This window comes from Equus asinus, chromosome X (genome assembly GCF_041296235.1).
Source record: "Equus asinus isolate D_3611 breed Donkey chromosome X, EquAss-T2T_v2, whole genome shotgun sequence".
NCBI lineage: Eukaryota > Metazoa > Chordata > Mammalia > Perissodactyla > Equidae > Equus > Equus asinus.
Window position 1 is genome coordinate 24,388,456 of NC_091820.1, and position 6,939 is coordinate 24,395,394.

At 46.1% G+C, this 6,939-nt stretch overlaps 1 protein-coding gene across 1 annotated transcript; it reads left to right on the plus strand.

The window, feature by feature from the left end:
• Positions 1 to 3,473: 3,473 nt before the first annotated feature.
• On the plus strand, positions 3,474 to 6,287 carry LOC106832719 (melanoma-associated antigen B1-like). Its single transcript, XM_014843591.3, has 2 exons — positions 3,474 to 3,564; positions 4,713 to 6,287. The coding sequence occupies exon 2, from the start codon at positions 4,773 to 4,775 to the stop codon at positions 5,799 to 5,801; it is 1,029 nt and encodes a 342-aa protein (XP_014699077.1). The 5' UTR covers positions 3,474 to 3,564; positions 4,713 to 4,772; the 3' UTR covers positions 5,802 to 6,287.
• The last annotated feature ends 652 nt before the right edge of the window (positions 6,288 to 6,939 follow it).

Sequence of the window (6,939 nt, forward strand, 5' to 3'; positions counted from 1 at the left end):
GTATTGCACCGCTTGGCAAGCCATGCTGTGGTAGCCGTCCCACATATAAAAAGTAGAGGAAAAAAGAGTAGAGGAAGATGGGCACAGATGATAACTCAGGGCCAGTCTTCCTCAGCAAAAAAAAGAAAGAAAGAAAGAAAAGAATAAAAGTTTTGGTATTTAGTAAAACAAATTAAAAATCCTTGAAATCTTTTTTCTGTTATCCATACAAGATAACTATCGGTTAGATAAGGAAAACATCTATTCTTATTCAATATTGGAAATGTGAAAGAACTTCACATTAAGAAGTTGGGATCATGAGAAAAAAAATAAAAAGGCAAGAGGTGGTCAACTCATGGTTTGCCTTATTCCTTTTAGTCCTTGTTTTTGTAAAATTAAAAGATATATATGTGGCTTTGCTTGACTTATTCAAGAATATAGGATAAATTATTTGTAACAATTTTGACTTCTTGTTCACTGGCTCTATAATTCCCACAATATTAATCAAACATCTGCTCTTTGAAAGGCTCCATGCTAGTACTGGGGATGGAAAGAAAAAAAAAAAAAAAGAGTGAGCCACTGCCCATAGAATTTTAGTGGTTAGGAGCAGCTATCATATTATAAAATGATGATATTATCTCTCAGACCTAAAGGACAGACAAAAAATGGTAGTAAGGAAGAGGGAGTTTCCAAAAGAGAGTTTAAATGTAAATTTCCTGAAGAAAGACAGTGTTGGGCCTCAGGAAACTGCAAATTCCTTGTTGGGAAGTAATTCTAAGTTAGCTACATAGTGGGCTAGCTGAGGCTGTGATCATCTTGAGCTGTGGCCAGACCCTCAGATGGTGGGCCTCAAAACTGGAAGACTAAGCCTGGAATGAGAAACTGCTCTTAACAGCTACTTTGGGATTGTGAGTAAATCAGAGAGAATCTCCACCTGGGGCATGGATGGAATGTGTCCTGTGCTCTTGCTCCAGTGCAGGTGAATACAGTGTGCAAGTTAGACGTTTTATTCACATCGTCTCTGGGGAGTTTCTGAGAAATAAGGGTGATTCTCCTTTGAGGTGAGATGTTAAGAAACCACTAGGCACTCTTTGCACTGGGCTGGGAGGGTCAGAGCCTGGTCCATCAAAAGGTCATTCGAATTAAGTTATCCTGTGTATAATTTGATGAACTCTAAGAGGGTTCTAGGTTTTTGGCGCTGGCTAAATGAATGATAACAAGAGTGATTTAGAAGGAAGGGCTGCTGGGAGGGAGGGAAGTTGCTGATCCTTTAGACAAATTTTGGGAGCTTTGTGTTGCACCTAACTGGAGAAGTGTACCTTACACCCAAGTTATCATATGATAGGGAAATATTACTTAGTTTTCCTTGCTAATCAGTATTTTGGCTGATGGGGTTTTCTTTGTTCTAGAATGCTACATATTCGTTGACTTCTGATGGATTGAAAAAAAAAAACAATCTCGGCAGGGTGGGTGGTATCATTGGGGTTCAAATTAATCATAGTAATAAATGCTATGTTGAAATCTCAATATAGGCTAGGCACTCTGCCAAGCACTTAACACATATTAACCACATTCTACCAGTCCTACAAGACAGAGCTTATCAAACCCACTTCATAGATGCAGAGCCTGATGCTCGTGAAGTTTAGTAGCATGCTCAAATTCACACGCCTGTTGGGGGACAGGGTTGAAACTAGATCCCTGGTCTGGATTAGTCTAGAGCCCACACCATTCCAATTCCCCCAGCCTGAGGCCCTCCTTGCATTTCTTACTTCAATTTTCCTCTTTCTTCTTAAAAATGCTTCTCAGGCAATAAAAAGAAAGAAACTATACTCCTACTACTGGCTTGGAATAGATTCCCAGAGCAATATGAACACCAAAATAAATGAAAGGCATAAACAAAGAAAAGAAAGCTAATACTGGGTGACAGTATGATCATCTACATATGCAATATCAGATAACCTCAAAAGATCAGGGGCTCACAAAATCATCCTGGACAGCCCCTTCCCTGTAAAATATAAACCTATCAGAACAGAATTTAGGTGAGACTCTAAGTCTGGCTGGTGAAGAGAAGGAAAATATCAGCATATTTTTTTCCCTTGACAGCACACTGCCTGTCCTGGGACTCCTGACTTACGCTTCAGCTTCATCATCTCACATCACTTCTAGGACAGGGACCAAGGTTTGCAGTGAGGAAACTGCTCAGGTGTTTGGAAGGATGTGGCATTTTCCTAGAAGCCTTTAATCCAAGAGGCAGGAGCCAGGAGGAAGACCCCAGTGTTAGAGGGCTTGGGAGACCAACACCTCATAATATAGGAGGTCACACATAGATAAGCTTCCACCTGCTCTCAGACTTAGAGGGCCCATACAGAGCTGTCAGGCTGAACATGGCCTCACTTATTCTTCAGGTCTCTCAGGGACTTAAGACCCTTGGCCTAAGAAGGACAACCTTAGGTCAGTAGAAGGAGTCCCAGCCTTTGACAGATATGAAGGTGAGGACCCTAAATGAGGAATCATGGAAGGACCCAGCCAGAATAGTAGGTTTCCATACAGTCTGGCTCAGGCTGTCAACCCTTGGAGGTCCAAAACAGTCCTGGCTGGATGTAGCTCATCTTGACTTCCAATTGGGATTTGGAGGTCCCCAGAAGGTAAGTACCTTGATTTAATGAGAGCAGCCTCAGATCAGCAGAAAGTGGAGTCCCAAGACTGGTCAAGTGTCAAGGTGAGGACTCTAAATAAGAATGAGGGAACCACCCACCCCAGAGCAGAGTAGCACTACAAATTCCCCCAATGCTGTCAGCCCCGGGATGCTCAGGACAGATTTGCAAGGTGGAGGAACCCTCTAAATCTTCCTGGACTGTCTCATGGAGGTGAGGACCTTGGACTAGTGGGTACAGCCCCAAATCTGCAGAGAGAGAAAACTCATGCCTTAACAAGAGTTAAGGTAAGGACCCTGAGTATTATGAGGGGACCTCCACTAGTAGAGGGGATCAAACAGAGCCCCATCCTTTTCTTAGCTCTGGGAGGCCCCTGAAGAGCTATCATTGACTCCATCTGTGTGGTCTCAGGGAGGAAAGGCCCTTTGTCTGAAGGAGGCAGCCCCAGCTCTGCAGGTTTGAGTCTTGGCCTTAAGCAAAGTTAAGATGAGGACCATGAGTGCTGATGAGGGGACCACTCCCTAACGAAAGGACCTCCCAGAGCCCTGTCCCCCCTGTCAGGTTTGTGAAGCCCAGAAAGGAGTAGCCATATGAAGCACAACCAAAGATTTTCTCTAGGGACTAAGGAAGGCGAGGGTTTTGTTTGAGAGCTGGCGGACTCGGGTCAGCAGTGGGAGAAGTCCCGGGTTCTGAAGATACCGAGATGAGAACCCCGAGTGAGGACCCAGAGACATCCGACTCCTAAATGACAAGGTCCCACAGAGCACCGTCCCTGCTGTCGGCCCTCGCGGACCCCCCCAGGCAGCCGTGGCCGGATGTGTCTCAGCCTGACTTCCGTTTAGTCGCAGAGGCGAGGACGTCGCCGGTGGGCAGCGGCGGTTTTTTGGCTTTTTGGCGGAGGTTGTACTCCCAGGACTTGTCTGGAGTCAAGGTGAGGACTCCGAGTAGGAACTGAAGATACTATTCTCCTACCAAAACAACGGCGAATTCCGCCCCCACTCCAAACCCCACCTCTGCCCGTCCGGCTCTGGGAGGCCCCAGAGGAGTTGTCAGGCTGACTTTGGCCTGGAATGTCTCAGAGGGAAGGCGTTAGTCTATGGGAGTAGCCCCGATTCCACAGATGGAGGATACATAGGCCCTAACTGGGTTCCAGATGAGGGCCCTGAGTGCTAATGAGGAGACCTCTGCCCAAAAAGGGGGACCACACTGAGCAGTGCTCCTGCACTCAGCCCTAGGAGGCCCCAGGCAAGGTAGACGGATGTGAAGAGACCTGACTTCCTCTCTAGCAACTAAGGGAGTTGAAGGCTACATCCGACAACTCCCAAAGTCAGCAAAGGAGATTCCGGGCAGAACCGGCAGGCCGAAGCGCCCTCTCATTTGTTCTGGAGGTGGTCTTAGGGAGATGAGGGCCTTGGGACACAGAAGAGTCATCCCAACCCTTTGATCTCACCCCAAGAAAGCTCAGGGAAGGGCTGTCAGGTTAAGCCTCCTCCTCACTTCCTTACACCATATCTAAGGGAGGTGAGATCCTTAGTCTGAAGGTGCAGCCACCACTCAGTGAAAGGGGAGTGGTGCTAAGCCTTACAGGGAGCCAAGGCGAGGGCCCTGAATGAGGACTGAGGATTTCAATGAACTCAGGGCAGAAAGGACCCCTCTGAGCTCTCAGCACTGGGTGTCCTCTGGTAGGGAGGTGGGCTGAGGCACCCCTTCAGTTCCTTCTCCTGGGTCCTAGGGAACTTTGAGGTGTCAACTTCAGAGAAGCAGAGGGGAGGGGTCCAGGCTTTTCCCAAAGTTGATATGATAATACTGAAGATGAACTGAGAGGACTCCACAGGCCAGCACCTGCTGTCACTTGAGTAAACCCAAGGCAGGGCTGGTAGGATGCAGAGTAAGGCTCACCCTAAGGGTTCTATGGTTCCTCTATGGGATTCTTAGGGGAGAGGCTGACCAGGAGAACAGGAGCCTTGTGGGTTCCTGGAGCAGTACCCTCAAGGAAAACTGCAGAGGCAGCCTTCAATAAAGCCAAGGTGAAACCTTCCTGTTGAAAGGACTAATATTATTTCATTCTCTGTCCTCCAGCTACCCAAATCACCTGTCCACTGAGCCGCACTCCTGCCTGCTGTTCCTACAACAGCCATCATGCCTCGAGGTCAGAAGAGTAAGCTCCGTGCCCGTGAGAAACGCCGCCAGGCCCGGAGTGAGACCCAGGGTCCTGGGAGTGCTCAGGCCACTGCAGCAGAGGTCAAAGAGTCCTGCTCCTCTCCTGTTTCTGAGGGTACTCCCTCAAGCCCCCCTGCTGCTGGCACTGCTCAGGAGCCTCAGGGAGCCCCAGCCACTAGCTCTCCTGCTGCAGGTGTCTCACGCCCAAGATCTCACGTAGGTGCCAAGAGCCAAGTTGTGGAAAGTGAAAATTCCTCCCAGGCCTCAGCCTCCACTGAGAGTCCTCGCAAAGCTCTTCTAACCAGGAAGGCAGAGATGTTGGTGCAGTTCCTGCTGTATAAGTATGAAATGAAGGAGCCCATTAAGAAGGCACACATGCTGAAAGTTGTCAACAAAAGATACAGGGAGGATTTCCCTGAGATCCTCAAGAGAGCCTCTGAGCGCATAGAGCTGATCTTTGGCCTAGAATTGAAGGAAGTCAAGCCGAATAGTCAGTCCTATACTCTTGTCAGCAAGCTAGACCTCAGCAACGATGGAAGTCTGAGCAGTGGCTGGGGATTTCCTAAGAATGGGCTTCTGATGCCTCTCCTGGGTGTGATCTTCTTGAATGGCAACCGCACCTCGGAAGAGAAGATCTGGGAATTCCTGAATATGCTGGGTGTCTATGATGGAATGAATCACTTCATCTTCGGGGAGCCCAGGAAGCTCATCACCCAAGATTTGGTGCAGGAAAAGTATCTGGAGTATCGTCAGATGCCCGACAGTGATCCTCCATGCTACGAATTCCTGTGGGGTCCAAGAGCCCATGCTGAAACCAGCAAGATGGAAGTCCTAGAGTTTTTGGCCAAAGTCAATGATACGGTTCCCAGTGCCTTTCTATCCCATTATGAAGAAGCTTTGAGAGATGAGGAAGAGAGGGCCCAAGCCAGAGCTGCAGCCAGGGCTGCCACTCCTGCCACGGCCAGTGCACGTTCCAGGGCCACATCCAGCCGCTACTCTCACCCCTAGTGAGGTCTGAGGCAGATTCTTCACTTTGTTGTTAACCAGTTTTCCTGATAAGCATGAATAACTCGTTGACATCTTTTTTTCCCGTTTCTCAAGTGGTGTTCAACAGAAAGTTTATTAGATTCAGAATGTAAGTTTATGAATGACATAGATCACACATTTATAGCTGTTTGTCAGGTTCCAGGGTAACGATTTACTTAGGAGTAAAAATTTTGCTTTTTGAAATACAAATTGGCAACCCTTAAATTACTTTTGTGATCCAGAGCAAGATAACATGGCTTTCAGATAGGAATATCCTTGGAAATGTGCAAGAACTCCACACTAAAATAGTTAGGATGAGAAGATAGAAGGAAAGACAGAAAGTAGCAGTTGGTCAATTCTTCATTTGCCTTACTCCATTTGATCTTTGTTTTTGTAAATTCAAAAAATATATACATGGATTTGCTTATGTTTTTCAAGAATGTTTGCAAATAGAAATCATAATAAATCAAACCTCTTTGTTCATGGCTTTTATTTTACACAAACACTAGTTGAGCATCTGCACCTTGGAGGTCTTCGTGCTTGTACTGGGGATGTTTAGTCAAAGAAGACCTAGCCCCTGCCCATGCAATTATAGATTCTAGGAGAAGCTATCATTATGGGAGAGGGTGAGATGCTCTCTACTTCATAAAGAACAAGTAAAAAGGGTAAAGAGGGGGCATATTACTTAGTTTTCGTTGCTAAGCAGAATTTTGGTTGATTGGGAGGTTTTTTTTTTCTTTTCTTTTTTTTTTTTTTTTTTTTGACTAGAACACTGTATATTCTCTGACATCCCTTAAATTAAAAAAAAAATCCTAGGTAACCTCTGAGGTCAAGATTATCATAATAATAATTGCCATTTTCTAATGTCTCAGTATGAGACAGATGCTTTCCACACATTACATATATGCCACCAGTCCTTCAAGACAGGGCTTATCAAACTCACTTCACCTGGAGAGCCTGAGGCTCATAGAGTTAGAGTTTGGTAATGCTAAAATTCATAGGACTAGTAAATGACAAGGCTGAGACTAGACTCCAGGTCTAAATTACTGTAGAGCCCACACTGTTTTACTCGAAAAATAAACCAGAAATTCTAAAAGAAATCAAATGTTTAAATGACACA